Source organism: Mollisia scopiformis, assembly GCF_001500285.1.
Source record: "Mollisia scopiformis unplaced genomic scaffold LY89scaffold_1, whole genome shotgun sequence".
Classification (NCBI taxonomy): domain Eukaryota; kingdom Fungi; phylum Ascomycota; class Leotiomycetes; order Helotiales; family Mollisiaceae; genus Mollisia; species Mollisia scopiformis.
The window spans coordinates 2211385-2224772 of record NW_017263581.1 but is presented as its reverse complement, the minus strand read 5'-3'; the positions used below and the strand labels follow the sequence as shown (position 1 = coordinate 2224772).

At 47.3% G+C, this 13388-nt stretch overlaps 4 protein-coding genes and 1 non-coding gene across 5 annotated transcripts; 3 read left to right on the top strand and 2 right to left on the bottom strand.

The window, feature by feature from the left end:
• Window positions 1-16: 16 nt before the first annotated feature.
• Window positions 17-160, bottom strand: LY89DRAFT_t4. The gene has a single exon. It is a non-coding gene; the product is annotated as a tRNA-Leu (tRNA).
• A 1618-nt stretch (window positions 161-1778) lies between these two features.
• Window positions 1779-2965, bottom strand: LY89DRAFT_605164 (RNA-binding domain-containing protein). The gene is made up of 3 exons (XM_018210384.1): window positions 2478-2965; window positions 2093-2428; window positions 1779-2043 (listed from the first exon to the last, which is right to left on the bottom strand). The coding sequence occupies exons 1-2, from the start codon at window positions 2730-2732 to the stop codon at window positions 2201-2203; spliced, it is 483 nt and encodes a 160-aa protein (XP_018078856.1). The 5' UTR covers window positions 2733-2965; the 3' UTR covers window positions 1779-2043; window positions 2093-2200.
• Window positions 2966-3076: 111 nt separating this feature from the next.
• LY89DRAFT_634626 (FAD/NAD(P)-binding domain-containing protein) lies at window positions 3077-5558 on the top strand. Its single transcript, XM_018211400.1, has 4 exons — window positions 3077-3592; window positions 3640-4280; window positions 4330-5315; window positions 5366-5558. Exons 1-3 carry the CDS (start codon window positions 3314-3316, stop codon window positions 5198-5200), a joined length of 1791 nt encoding a protein of 596 aa, XP_018078855.1. The 5' UTR covers window positions 3077-3313; the 3' UTR covers window positions 5201-5315; window positions 5366-5558.
• A 45-nt stretch (window positions 5559-5603) lies between these two features.
• Window positions 5604-6890, top strand: LY89DRAFT_634622 (NAD(P)-binding protein). Its single transcript, XM_018211399.1, has 2 exons — window positions 5604-6531; window positions 6581-6890. The coding sequence occupies exons 1-2, from the start codon at window positions 5705-5707 to the stop codon at window positions 6696-6698; spliced, it is 945 nt and encodes a 314-aa protein (XP_018078854.1). The 5' UTR covers window positions 5604-5704; the 3' UTR covers window positions 6699-6890.
• Window positions 6891-7515: 625 nt separating this feature from the next.
• Window positions 7516-10882, top strand: LY89DRAFT_23759 (uncharacterized protein). Its single transcript, XM_018206074.1, has 3 exons — window positions 7516-8984; window positions 9054-9576; window positions 9736-10882. Exons 1-3 carry the CDS (start codon window positions 7809-7811, stop codon window positions 10635-10637), a joined length of 2601 nt encoding a protein of 866 aa, XP_018078853.1. The 5' UTR covers window positions 7516-7808; the 3' UTR covers window positions 10638-10882.
• The last annotated feature ends 2506 nt before the right edge of the window (window positions 10883-13388 follow it).

The following is a 13388-nucleotide window of genomic DNA, read 5'->3' as shown; positions in this document are numbered from 1 at the left end:
TTCAAAATGTGTAAAGTGATGACTGTGGGACTCGAACCCCTATATTTCATTAGTTTAGTGTCAAATCCTAGATACTGTAAACTTACACGCTCTTTCGAACTAGTATTGAAGGTCTCAAGTGATCCTGAAACTAGCGCCATAACCACTCGGCCAAGTCACCATTGTATATGAATGGGCTGAATTCTGCTTATTTACATCTATACGGCCATTAGCCAAAAGCCGGGTTGATTAGGCTTAGTGGCTAGAAGTGGTGTGGGACTACGTGGGACGCCGCGGCGCAAAGGCGCAAGTCGCTCTTTTAGCGCGATATTGACAATTGAAACAATACATCACAATTATGTCCTCTTGCAAACAACAGTTTTGATAACTTAAACTTAAACAAGTTAACCATAAATATAACATCAAAGTCTACATATATAATCATCAGTATCCCTCAACTCTTTAAACATCTTCAAAGCGCCACCCAACAGTCATCCATTGTCACTCCGCCACCCTTCAATACATTTGTTGACCTCAATCCCTTTCTTCAAAACCTAAAGCATTACGATTTCTTTGTTCTTCTCCAATGTGGCGTTTGTTGCGCGTCGCATCCACGTTGCCATGCCACAGTATTTACTTTCCATGAGACCGATCACGGACCATGATTGCGCAGCCAACTTTCACATCGAAAGGTTGAAGTTCAGCAGGTTGAGAATCGTCAAAGTTGGAACTGTACTAAACTCTGTGGGAAACCCGACACTTTCAATTTCACGATATTGCCAGTTCCTTGATCACCACATCATTGAGATAACCAAAGCTCCCACGCCATACCATCTGCCACGAAATCTGAAATACCATTTGAGATGTACATTCTCCTTTCAGTCGTCGGTTGCATTCCCATCAAGCTTTATATGAGACCAAAAGTTTCCGTCATGAGTACAGCTGTAAGATGATGAGGCTCTTATTCTGATTGTGTGGCTACAATATCTGAATCTAGGATACTCCTTCCTTAGACGAACCAAAAGCCAACAAACCCTCGCTTCCTTGAAAAAGCATCGGTGAGTCCACGCTTCAGGTTCACAATCCCGCCACCCCGGAGACTTCTCTGATTCCGACAGCGCCGGCTCTTCGCCTCTCAAGGATGGTGAACATGTCAATCCTCTCTCCGCGACGGAGCTACTTCTTGTAGCAGGGGAGATATTTATGCCCGGGGAAGCGAAAAGTGAATGACGATGAGATCGAGACTTTCGATGAGTTGGCGAGGACATGTATCCTTCTCCGCTTGTGATCTTGTAGGGGATATAGAGGGGCTTTACATTTTGAACTCTGTGGGTTGAGGCAGATGTTTTTAATAAACGTCGAATATCGGTTTGCGGATTTTCTTCTTCTCGAAGAACGAAATATAAGTACAAGGAAATTGATGATGTTTCGATGACGGAAATGGTAAACGCAGGAGGCTCATTTCGATATAGTGATTAAATTGATATTGCATATCAATTGATAAATATGAAATACTCGAAGATACGTGAAATTTGAGATACAAGAAGTGCACTGGAAAAGTCCAGTTCATGGTATGTAATATGACAGATGAATCTGTTTCAAACCCACGAACATGGCAGAAATACCAGAATATCTCAATTTTTGAATAGTGGAGCACCTAAGAGAGAAATAGCGGATAGTGCCAAGCATTGACTCCACTTAGAGTCAATTTACTTCTGCTGAGGTCGAAATGTATAGAAACTTTCGAAAGCCTGGGATAAAGCATCAAATTTTGAAAAGCGTGGTGTAAATTCAGTCTTCGCCAGTCAGAGAGTGTAGTATGCCTGGGCTTAGAGCAAATAAACCAATGCTATATGCGTGGGTATAGCATAGTATATAGCATGTAGCTGCAGACAACAAATCAAACGACCGTTATCCATTCTTCGTACGGCGTAAGAGATCTGCTTCGATGGAGGACCTTGTACGTACCTGTCCCCTGACAACTTTCATGAAGCTTTGTATTCAGCGGTATCATCTTCGCAATCGTTCTTCGTAGGAAGGCTGTCAAATTTTGATTTCGAGGCTCTGCAAATCATTAGTAACTGCTCCATCTTCAAGCAAGAAAAGAACATACCAATGACGCCCATGTACACACGCCGATATGTCTTCATTCACAGACACATCGGCTGGCAGAAGCCACTTAAGCAGCATCGCCCAGATATTCTTCCACATCTCTCCTCCCTCACTCAATAACCTCCTCTCTTCCACCCGGGCTACGACTCCTGCTTCTGGCTCTTCCTTTCGCAGGCGGACGTCCACCACCTCTGCCCTTCCCTCCAGCTCCTCCTGGCGGTGGTCGCACAAACGCGAAATCAACTTCAATCGTCTGATCCAACAACTTCGTATTATGTGCCCCATCAATCGCCTTGCGCGCCTCGTCCAGAGTCGGGTACTCGATCAATGCGTAGCCCTATGCATCGTCAGCTGTATTCCCCATATATCCACTTGTGAAGACGAACCTTGACATAACCAGTCCGTCGATCTAGATTCAGATGCAGATTCTTAATCTCTCCAAACTCCGCAAACAGATCATTGAGATCCTCCTCGCTGGCCTCCTCGTGGACGTTGGTGACGATCACGATCCAGCCCTCGATGGAGCGCACGGCGGTCGCGTTCGAGTGGGTGGTCATGTTGGAGTTCTTGAGGGAGGGAACGTCGTCGTTCTTGTGTTCGGGGGAGAGGGGCGCGTCGAGCTCCATTTCGGTGTCGGCCATCTTTGAGGATTTTGTATGGGACGAATATGTTGCGGGAAGGTGCAGATGGTTGTTTGTTGAAGGCGCGATGGAGTTTGTGCTCCAGGGCTTCAGGCCAGGCTTGGGAATTTTTTGACGCGAGGATCTTTTTCGCGAGGTGACACCAGCTTAACGACCAATTTTCAGCCTCAATCTCCAAAGTGATATCAGGAGTCGACTTCACACGGCTCGTATCTCAGGTACCTGTAGCAAGTTCTCTAAGTATCTCTCCGAGTCGCAGCAGTTTCGCTTCTGAGTAAGGTCGGAACGCTCCATCCTAAATTCTGATTGGTTCATCGTACGACAGACTCTGACGTAAGACGAAGTATCCTCGAAATGTCTCCTTTAGGAAAACCAATTGTTGGTTCATTTGGAATATCGCATCAAGATTCATGCTTGATCGTTGGTATTTGATGTCAATGTGCCTCCTTTAGACATATTTCAATAAGCTCGAGCCCTCGTTCACAGTACATAAATGAGCTGTTTCCAGGTAGGAAAATGCTGTATCTTTCGTCTTATTTTCATTTCTATTCTGTGTGCTTTTGGGGGACAATTGCATCGCGATGGAGGCCAGTCAGCCTAGACGAGTGATTATTGTCGGCGCTGGATTTACCGGTCTCGTTGCTGCGAAGACCTACCTCCAGATCAACCCAGCTGCAGACATCACGATCATCGACAAAGAAGATGGCATTGGAGGCGTATGGTCAGCATCACGGATCTATCCAGGCTTGACATACGAAGTGCCTACTCCGCTTCTTAACTTCACCGACTTTGATATGTGCAAAGAGCTAGGAAAGGAGATGTGGGAAGATGTCAGCGGATATGAAGTTAACGAATTTCTGGTGAGCCTCCCCACTCTCGCCGAGCTTGCTCTTCTGACAGACCAAAGGTCAAATATGCCGAGAAGCATAATCTCACAAAATTATGTCGCCTGAGCACCGAGGTGTTGAAGATTGAGAGAGATGGTCGAGGCTGGAAAGTCCTTGTCCGACCGGTCGATCAACCAAACGCTTCACCAGAATCTCTGTTTTGCGAGAAGCTCATCATGGCAACGGGCATCACCTCAGTTCCAAGAACGCCCCATTGGGACATGACCAAATTTGATGGTTTCCACTTCCACGCAAAACAAATGGGCAAGCGTCATAAGGAACTCGTCTCAGAAGATGTCAAAAATGTTACAATCATCGGCGGTCACAAATCAGCACTTGAAGCTGTCGGAACTTGTGCTCAAGCAGGCAAGAGTGTCGAGTGGCTTGTAAAGGCAGACGGCGGTGGACCAACTTGGTTGATGCCCGCCAAGAATCCGAATGGAAGTTCCTTGGCAAAGATGTCGACTGTACGCATGATGGCTGCTTTGAGTCCAAGTGTATATCGAAAGCCGAATTGGCTTGATCGATTTTTGCACAGTCAACGATGGTGGTTGGGAAATTGGCTTTTAACCTCGTTCTGGACCTTCATGACCAAGACCATCAAAGGTGATAGATACAACAAAAGCCCAAATATGAAGAAGTTGGAGCCACATCCAAAGAGGTGAGTGTGCCCTGACGATCGTTCAATAGATTGCCTGACCTTCATTCAGCATGTTCTGGTTCGTTCCTGGGGGAACAATCGTACACGACCGAGATGCAGAAACCATCCGACTCATCGACGAAGAGAAGTTCGTCCATGTCAATCGGGCCGAACTGGTTTCTGCTCAAGGACGAACGGTTACTCTGTCAAGTGGCAAAACCATACCATGCGACGGAATCATATTCTGCATTGGCTGGGAACTTTCCATCCCGCCTTTATTCCCTCCACCCCTCGCCAACGATCTCGGTCTCCCCGTTGATTTCTCCATCCCCTCCACCCAAGAGAACGAATACTGGGAAGCCCTCGACACAACCTCAGAATCCGATGTCCTGGCCCGTTACCCCATCCTCCGCAACCCACCCAGCGAGATCCACGTCCCCAAATCAACCCTCACACCCTACCGTCACTTCCGGTCTATGATCCCACCCAAACTCGCCGCCCGCAACGACAACTCCCTCGTCTTCATCGGCAACTGGGCCAACGGCCGCGTGCAAATAACAGCCGAATTAGCATCCCTCTATGCCATCGCCTATCTCGAAAATCTCATGCCGCCTTCTACTCAAGCTCTATTATCTGACGAAGAGGCGATGAATCGCGATATTGCCCATGTAGATGCGTTTCGACGGAAGAGGTATTTGAATTGTTTCCCGTTCAGGATTAGTATTTTTGATACGCCGGAATTCGATGATGCGTTGATGAGGGATTTGGGATTGAGGGCGGATAGGAAGAGGATGAGGATGAGAGGGGGTTGGAGGGATTGTTGGGTGTTGAAGGCTTGGTGTAGGGAGTGGTTTGAGGGGTATTTTGCGAGTGATTATGCGGGGATTGTGGAGGAGTTTTTGGAGGGCGTGGAGAGGAGGAAGGAGGGGAAGGTACTGTAGGTGAGTGATGCGTTGAGTGAGTGGAAAAGGGGGTTAGGCGAGGTTACACAGGTTGTGGTTGTAGGCGACTGTGTGTTTTGCTCATGAGATCTGTCTTTCTGTTATATTCAGACGTGTACGATAAACTTGCTGAGATTGTAAATTTTCCTCTAACCAATGTTCTAGTTAGAATCCGGTGACGCACGCTCTTGGGCTCTTGTATCTACATCTGGGATTGTGCAGGGCCACCTCGACACCTTACTCTGGCATCGTGATATCCAGGGCAAGCTCACATAAGATGATCGTCCCCCCTTGTCGAGATCATTGGCAAGCGAAGACGTGGACTCTCCGCCCCACATTCGGGGAGCGCTAAAACCCGACTCTCACCCGTACAGACTTAAAAGGTTCATGAACACAGCGTCGAATGAATTTGTGCAACATAACTTTCTCCTATTTAACTCTCGGTTACTGATAACTTCAACAACGCTGCTTGAATTATTTCCCTCTCACTCTTTCCCCTCCAACATGTCCCTCCTTATCAAAATCCTCGCAACCCTAGGCTCCCTAACCCTCGCCTCCCAAACCCTCAAACTCCTCACCTTCCTCAAATTCTGGCTCCGCCCCTCCACCCTCTCCCTCTACCACTACCCACTATCCTCCCAGCCGCCCTGGGCCTTCATAACCGGCTCCTCAGACGGAATCGGACTCGGCCTCGCCCTCGAGCTTGCCCACTCCGGCTTCAATATCCTCCTCCACGGCCGCAACCCCACCAAACTGTCCGCCGCTCAATCCACCATCCTCGCCGAATGTCCCAACATCCAGGTCAAATACATTGTCGCCGACGTGTGTCTGCCCGGTGATCAAATGCTGCAGAAAATCCAAGAGATAAAAGACCAGGTGAAAGACCTCCATGTCACGATCTTGGTAAATAATGTCGGCGGCCCAGCACCAGGCATGGTTCCATTGTACAAAACGATGCAGCAAACGCAAGACTGGGAAATCGACGGCCAGATCGCGATGAACATCCGATTTACCTGCCATCTTACCTCGGCGCTGATCCCGCTTCTTCCTAACCCGGCTCTGATCCTCAATATCGGATCCGTGTCGGATGTTGGATTGCCGTATATCGCGATGTATTCGGGCGCCAAGGGATTTGTGGATTCGTGGACTAGGGCCCTGAGTAGGGAGATGAGGGCTGAGAATAGGGGGATCGAGGTTTTGTGTATAAGGCCGATGAAAGTTACGGGTACGAGTTTTCGGAAGGAGAAGGGGGAGTGGGGGATGCCTGATTCGAGGACTTTTGCTAAGGGGACGTTGGGGAGGGTTGGTGGGGGGAGGGTGGTTACAGAGGGGTAAGTTTATGCCTGCGAGAGTTGGGGGACTTTTTGCTAATGAGAGTAGATACTGGGTTCATAGCATCAGGGTTGGGATGATCGATCTGTTGCCGGAATGGATCTTGATGAAGCATATTGTCAAGACTATGAAGGAGGAAGCAGAGAAGGATAAGAAAAGGGAGTGAGTTGAAGAAGAGAAACTTGAGGATGTGTTTGGAGCTCTCAATGTTCTTTAAAAGCAAATACGCATCAGACAAGAGAGCATGCATGTATAGAGAGGAGGGTGTGTATTCAATGCGATGCATCTGAAGAATAGCAGGAGTGGCTAAAGTTAGACCCCGAGTTTTGGTAGCGAGCATACCTAAATATAGGTACCTATAATTTTGGAAATAATTCACAGCAAACTTTTGAAATAGTGAACTAGATAGTGCCAGATATGAGCATGACTTATCGGCATCGCGATGAAAGAGAAAGAGACGGGAGTCTTGTGGGAACAATTCTTTCACGTGATCGCCCTCGAGCTCCTCCAAGGGTCCACTTAACTTAGCGTCCTCTCACAATGTCACCTCACTTCTTCGCAAAGATCCTCTCATTCTCCAACATTCTTCTCGCCATATATTCCCTCATCTCAATCCTCGCCGAAAGTAACAACCATCTTTCAGGCCATTGTCGCATTCCATGTCGGCCGCACCTCTCCGCCGTGACCATCAACCAATGGCCAAATTCGGACCGTCACTCCCATGCCTCGCAAGTCTTCCCATTTACTTGCTTGGGTCGTATGCATGCTCGTAGAAGCATTAATAGAACGATCGACTGTCCCATAATGAGACCTTTCTTGGTCACGAGCATTTCAACCACTATCGTGCTGAGTTAGGCGCCGGCCAATGTTGGGCCTGCAGGAAGTTGCTGCGCCTGGAGCGTCTGTCGCCAAGGCTGTCTTTTTTGCCATGATTCTCAATGACTACTGCGCCTCAGGGCCAGAGAATCGTATCAAGTGCCACTACTGTGCATTCCATTCATGTACTGTTTCCTGTCGCGTCGCTATTCCTTCCAGGAGAGGGCGGCTGCTTGCAATATCAGATGCACTAGTGCTTACTCTGAATATCCTCAGCCCTATCATGTCTCTCAATTCTCTGCTTTATCAAAATCATCCTTGAAATTTGGTTGCGGCTTACTGCAGAATGGGTTTTCGTCTCAATTCAGTTTCAGCTTTATCTTGTACTGTCGTCTTGTTAATATATTCCGGGGTCTCTCAATGATCGTGCTCAGTGAGCCGATTCCTTTAATGTTGAAACATGTCGCGTTTGAATCCTCATTCTCAAGCAGTTCGTCCGTTGAGCTTCACTTATAGCGATGATCTTGCGTTCACCGGTCGTGGATCGCCGTCTCCCAGTCCAAGACAGGTGCCAGATGAATCGAGTCGTCTTGCGCATCCTACGCCCTCGCCACGCTGGTCTGGAACCATCACTCCAGAATTTACTTCTGTTGATGACTCGCGGAACGGTTCGAATGAAAACAACGAAAAAAAGAAGGGCCCTTTGGTAACGATCGAATACAAAGGCACGCGAGCTCTCACAGGTCTATCAGACATTTCAAAATCAGCTACCGGCGAAAGACCAAAAGTGGCAATCAAGCCAGGACTTCGAAATAACTGGAAGAAGATCGCTCCTCATATCGTTGCAGCCTCCATCACCGTTGCAGTATGCCAGCTCAGTTTTCGAGATGTATATTGGATGGATCTACGACCTCCGAACCAATTGGTAGCACTCAATCTCACTCAAGGAGGTGCACTCAATGCCCTTCAACTTGCTGCAAAGCTTCACGAACTCATAATTCTGGCCTCGATATCGAGTATTGTTCTTCACGCGGTCCAACATCATCTTAATGGTGTGAATGGACTACCTCTTGGTATGATCACTAATGCTTTTGAACTGGGCTCTGGACAATTTCTTCGTCGGGGATCGTTTTGGTCATCGTTATGGCGTGTTGATCCAGTCACCGGGAAACGATCTCGCTGGCTATCATTTTGGTTATTGTCATTATTCTCAACAATACTCGTCACTCTAGCAGGACCATCTTCAGCCATTGCAGTGATACCAACACTGGGATATTTTGATCTTCATCATCCGTTCAATGAGATAATCCTGCCGTACTTTATATTCAACGAAACCATGCCGCTCTGGCCCACCGCGCTGACCAATGCAAGTCTCAATGCCATTGGAACAGCCTGTAATGATCCAACGAATCTGCCGTCACAAAATGTCTGTCCAGCAGGAGGGTTCAGAGATACGTATGACTGGGCAGAAGCTATCTGGTTTGGAGATAGCGATGCTGGGACCAATATCTCATTTCCGGATCCGACAGGTACTACTCAAAGGATCATAACAGCTCAGAGTTGTAATAGTACCTATTCTGGTAGGGCATCTGCGATTGGTATCAATGCGTTCATCAGCAGTGCGTTGACTACTTATGTAAGTATTCCATTACCATTCACAATTGTGCCCACTCTCCTACAAGAACAGAGGAGCTAACAAAGCCAGTGGGTATTTCTACAAAGGAACGCACGGGGAGTTGCACTGACAGCTTCTCAACCCCGCATCAGTGTCGATTCTGCAACAGACACATTCGCTCCGCGCGTAGAAGTTATTTGCAATTCCTACAACAATGCCGCATTCGATGCCCAAAATCCAGACAATCAAACTACCATGATGTTTCCAGTATTTGGCGATGGGGATCCAATTCCAGTTCCCGACGAATATTACAAATATGCAAGACCCATGACTGCTCAGAACTTTACCTTCGTCGAGCTACAGCGAACCGACCCTCTCACCCCTTCACTTGGTGCTGTTGTGGTCATTCCTATCATTGCTGAAAGCATCAACGGCTCTTATTATCAAAGCACAGAGAACGTCGCCTGCAGTATATACTCCCAATGGATCCCTGTCGATGTCTGGTACGAACCAACGGTCAACAACGTAGTATCCTACGACGTGGCCGCCAATCTCAACGACACATGTCTCAACATAGCCAACGATCCCACTTCTACCAGACAACCAATCAGTAGTACGTCAAATTCTGCCCTTGCCTTGCATTCAATCTAGGAGCCGAGATCTTCGGGATCATCCTCGAGAGCTGTTCATCAAAGAAAATGTGTCACAGCTCCTCGGATGTGCTTCTCGGCTCTAGGAACTCTATCAAATTTACATACTGATTTATCTATAGACACCATCGACGCCGTTTATGCAGCCGCAATCAACGAACCAATAGCATTCACCAACGGCGACGTCCCAGCTCTCCTAGCAATGTATCAACGCTACATCTTCAACGACAGCACCTTCATCCCCAACGGCATCGACTTCCGGGCCCCCATTCCCGGCATCGCAACCCTGAACCTGACCCTCGGTCTCGCCACCGAAACACCGCTCCAAGGCCAACGCCAGCGCGGAAAACTCATCGCAACAGTGATTGCAGGTGCAGTAGGCGACGGCCTCGCTCGCGTTGCAGGAAATGGCCAACTCCCCTACAGCGGTTCTGCCTTCTTGCTTCCAGATCTGACAGCCGACGGCTCGCTACAAGGCCGTTTCCCGCTTTCTACTGCTATCGGCGGAGACGATATACCGCTCAACGCGACGGCTGGGGCGGAAAAGGATTGGTTGTCTCTGAACCCTACGTTCCAGCGATACGGATACGGGTATCACTGGAGGGGCAGTCGAACGACACAATTCGGCATCTCGGTTTTACTCATCCATATCGCGGTGGCGATTGTGCATACAATCGTAGTAATCAGTAATGTAACGGGAAAACATGGCGGCTTGCCTTGTGCGCCGGAGAATATCCCCGAGATGGTGGCGTTGGCGATTAATAGTAGGAGTAGTGCGAGGTTGCGGAATACGTGTGCGGGGATTGGGAAGAGTCGGACGTGGGGGGAGCCGTTGGCGGTTAGGGAGACGAGTGAGGGGCATTTGGAGTTTGTGGTTGGGGGGAGGGAGATGATGGAGTTTGAGGTGCCGAAGGTTGGGGTTGCTTATGGGGCGTTGCCGGAGGGGAGTGGTGGTGAGGAGATGAGAAAGAGGTGGGTTGATGTTTGTAGGCAGGTAAGTTTTTATTTGGATATATTTATATGACCATTAAACCCATCAATGATGGATGATTCCCCTTCGTATCTTCATCCCGAATGAAATGCACCTCTTGTCTCCCAAATTCACACGACAGACCGTAATGTATTGCAGGTCGAGTGGGCATGAATATCCGAGGTTGTCTACCTACTTGCTGCTGGATCTTACTGCCCATCGTCGAAGGTCTTTTAAATGCACATAATGCCCGAATCGGAGACAGATATCTAGCTACAATTCGTCACTCACTACCTATGCAAACATCTTTCACTAAATATTCCCAACATTTGTCGATAGGCAGCGAAAGACATCTCCAATTTAGCCAAACTCTCCTGGCATAGGACGAATTGGCGAATAATCATATGCTGCTCCTTTACAAGAAGAGGATTATGATAGTTCTAGCTCTTAGTGTTTAGATAGGGGTATCCTTCCAACGTGAAATCGACTTGTACTCATTTTCAGAAATGCGAACGTCCAGCGCTCCGTGAGTAGAAACATCCCTCCTTCTCTTGTTCGTTTGCGACTAACAGCTACGACAGTATTCAGCAATTTATCCATGGCTGTCATGTTTATAGCCCAAGGCGTTCTCATGAAAATCTGTACGGGCAACTTCAATAACGGAGCTTCCGGGGCTGTTATTCATGTGATCTTCGTCTTCAATTTCTGTTACTCCATCTCCCTGACGTCTCTTGCCTACACCTATCCGGCGAGATCTGTAACTTCTCGCTACAAGCAAACGGCATCGCAATCACGAGTTTCGTAGGCCATTGCGCTGGAGTTGCACTGGACACCTTATGCGACGAAGAAGGCGTGGACTTATCATATTGTTTGTGCGGCTTGGGTGGTATTACAGGGTCTTCTCGTATACTATCTATTTCCCGAGACCAAGGGGCTGGCGTTGGAGTGGAAGTATTGTTTGGTGGAATGGTGGAAAATAAGGTGACGATTGCCGAGGTTCTGAACCATGAGAAGAAGCACACATTGACAGTCCTCGAGCTGTGAAAGATCTACGAGTAGGCTCAGGGGAAGAAGAAGGTGTGAAGAGAACGGTAGGCGGTAAAGAACGAGTAAGGTTGTTTCCGATTTTTTTGTTTGTTGGCAAGAGTCGAAGAAATTGAGTTTATTGAAATTGGAGCGTTACTAAGAAGGAGAAAGAGAGCGGCCAAGTGAACGTTTGGAAAGATAAAGAAGCTTTCATTTGGATGTCGAGCTTATCCTTACGTGAAATTCACAAAGAAATCTTGGCTCATTTTGAATTTCGAATTTATAGGGAGTCCCGCTCACGTCGCAAATTGCGCCCAACACGCGTTTCGCGCTGAAATCGCAATTCAGATCCGTGCCAATCGAGTAAAAGCATAACACGGAGCTTTTATTTTATAAACCTCTCGCCCCTCGTGCAAAAGTATCGTGACCTGGTATTCCTCTCCATGACGCTCCCCTTTACTGCTGGTGTTCATCGTGCATAATTTAATTTTCCATGATTTGGTTTGGTGGGTGGGTACATTTCCAAACTTTGGGTCCTATACGCGGGATCTAATGATCGGACCCACCCAACACATTGATATCTGGCAGTATAAGTAGTGAAAGCTACTAGTCCAGATCATAATAACGAACGCCAACTTGAACATATATTCCAACCCCAAGCTGCAGTTTTCTTTCATTCCCTCCTCTATCATAAATTCTTCATAACACATTCAACTCGTATCTTATTTCACTGTTCGCCACTACTCTTACAGACACCATGCAATCGACTCGCATCCGAAACCCTAAAATGTCGAACCTCTCGCAAGAGGTTAGACTTTCAACATACGCCGAGGTTGAAGCAATCGTAGATCAATGCAGTCGCCTCGGACTTCTCAGGAACGGAGACGGGGCCGATTTTGAGTCTAAAGTTTGTAAAATCTTGGGATATTAAAGTAGATATCTTAATATTGGTTCTTTCTCTGTTAAAGATATCAAGAGCGACTCCTCTATCGCACGTCTTGGCCCTATCGTCAATGTCTCTGCGTCAATTGGAAAGTGTCACGCTAGAATTTGAGTAAGAAACAATCACTCATCAATTGTGGGACAATCACTAACTTACTTCCAGAGACACGTCCTCGGATTTTGGTGGATATATAAAGAGGTGTTTAGGATACAAACGAAGCCGTCCTGACACCTGGGGCTTGGATCTGGAGCGTTAAATGTTGAAGGCTTTATAGTTCTTCGTGTAAATAAAGTTATTCTTCTAGATAAAAATAAGTTTAGATAGCATGAAGTCTATTTCTTGTTCTAGGAACACTTCTAGATTCATAGAGGCGATGATCTTGTGAGCATTTGCGACTAGTGCAGATCTTAACAATATTCCAAATCATAGTCTCCTTTCGCATTATGCTGCAAAGCACTGTGATTGCATAAGCTGTAGTGTTCTCATCCGCAAAAAGGGGCTCGCTTATATTCGCTTCACTAGACATTGATTACGAAGTATCACTGGAAATTTGAGATTTTGTATGATTTCTAGCCAGATATGGGGCAGTGCAGTTAAGTGAGAGCAATCGTGTGGTATGATACCATTCCGGCAGAAGAAAGGTCAAGGTTTTGTTTGGTCTGTGCTGGTCGCTCGCTCACTTGACTGTGAAGTTGACCATAAATGGGGGCATGCGGTTCGTTAGTAGCACGAGAGGCGAATATAAGATAAAAGCATCTTACAGGTCACCGAATTAGACCCAGCAAGACAAATCATGATGGGATCAGTGTGTTCATCCTTTTGACGTTGAAGATATC

What these genes read in the sequence shown, in the direction of transcription:
- LY89DRAFT_23759 (XM_018206074.1), top strand. Translation starts at nt 7,809, where the DNA reads ATGTCGCGTTTGAATCCTCATTCTCAAGCAGTTCGTCCGTTGAGCTTC. An exon ending in GCAGTGCGTTGACTACTTAT is followed by an intron (nt 8,985 to 9,053) that starts GTAAGTATTCCA and finishes TAACAAAGCCAG; the next exon opens with TGGGTATTTCTACAAAGGAA. An exon ending in TACCAGACAACCAATCAGTA is followed by an intron (nt 9,577 to 9,735) that starts GTACGTCAAATT and finishes ATTTATCTATAG; the next exon opens with ACACCATCGACGCCGTTTAT.
- LY89DRAFT_634622 (XM_018211399.1), top strand. Translation starts at nt 5,705, where the DNA reads ATGTCCCTCCTTATCAAAATCCTCGCAACCCTAGGCTCCCTAACCCTC. An exon ending in GGGAGGGTGGTTACAGAGGG is followed by an intron (nt 6,532 to 6,580) that starts GTAAGTTTATGC and finishes TAATGAGAGTAG; the next exon opens with ATACTGGGTTCATAGCATCA.
- LY89DRAFT_634626 (XM_018211400.1), top strand. Translation starts at nt 3,314, where the DNA reads ATGGAGGCCAGTCAGCCTAGACGAGTGATTATTGTCGGCGCTGGATTT. An exon ending in ATGAAGTTAACGAATTTCTG is followed by an intron (nt 3,593 to 3,639) that starts GTGAGCCTCCCC and finishes GACAGACCAAAG; the next exon opens with GTCAAATATGCCGAGAAGCA. An exon ending in TTGGAGCCACATCCAAAGAG is followed by an intron (nt 4,281 to 4,329) that starts GTGAGTGTGCCC and finishes ACCTTCATTCAG; the next exon opens with CATGTTCTGGTTCGTTCCTG.
- LY89DRAFT_605164 (XM_018210384.1), bottom strand. Translation starts at nt 2,732, where the DNA reads ATGGCCGACACCGAAATGGAGCTCGACGCGCCCCTCTCCCCCGAACAC. An exon ending in GACGGACTGGTTATGTCAAG is followed by an intron (nt 2,429 to 2,477) that starts GTTCGTCTTCAC and finishes GACGATGCATAG; the next exon opens with GGCTACGCATTGATCGAGTA.